The sequence below is a fragment of the Monopterus albus genome, unplaced genomic scaffold, assembly GCF_001952655.1.
Source record: "Monopterus albus unplaced genomic scaffold, M_albus_1.0 scaffold111.1, whole genome shotgun sequence".
Classification (NCBI taxonomy): domain Eukaryota; kingdom Metazoa; phylum Chordata; class Actinopteri; order Synbranchiformes; family Synbranchidae; genus Monopterus; species Monopterus albus.
This window is the reverse complement of record NW_018127991.1, coordinates 185865-186316: the sequence shown is the minus strand read 5'-3', so window position 1 is coordinate 186316 and position 452 is coordinate 185865. Positions and strand designations below refer to the sequence as shown.

Below are 452 nucleotides of genomic sequence, written 5' to 3'. Positions count from 1 at the left end.
ATTAGCGCCGACGTGAATAACAATCTTGCAGTTTGCAGTTTGTCTGTTTTGGTTGATCACCTATAAGCCTTGCTCTCGGCACACAGGCTTTTTGTTTACAGAACCTAAACTTTGGTTGCGAATCAAAAAGCTTAAAATCTTTTGGTTGCATGCCTCGTGAGGCGTAATACTGAATCTCTCTTGGCCAGTGATGAGCCACTGACTTTGGCTGGAGGTTTATAATTGGCTGTGAATAATTCAGTCACATTCCAGGGACTGACTGAATTGTGTACAGCATTGTTTGTGTTCCCCCTTTTATTTCTCAGGTTGTAATTGTGGTTCACGGAGAATGCAGTTCTGTAGTTAACCAGCTGTTTATTTGCAGTTTTCCCAAGGAGGTGCAGTCAGGGTTACTGGAGGTCATCTCTCCTTCACAATATTACTACCCTAACCTTTCCAGCATCAGACTGACC

The 452-nt window shown here is 43.1% G+C and overlaps 1 protein-coding gene across 1 annotated transcript in view; it reads left to right on the top strand.

Annotated features, from left to right (window-relative positions):
• The window catches only part of LOC109966438 (alpha-1,3-mannosyl-glycoprotein 4-beta-N-acetylglucosaminyltransferase B), a 28801-nt gene that overhangs the window by 11247 nt on the left and 17102 nt on the right, over nt 1–452 (top strand). Inside the window, exon 5 of the mRNA XM_020611267.1 lies at nt 365–452. This exon is cut by the window's right edge and continues 19 nt beyond it. Coding sequence (XP_020466923.1) covers nt 365–452 — 88 coding nt within the window. The remainder of the gene's footprint in view (nt 1–364) is intronic.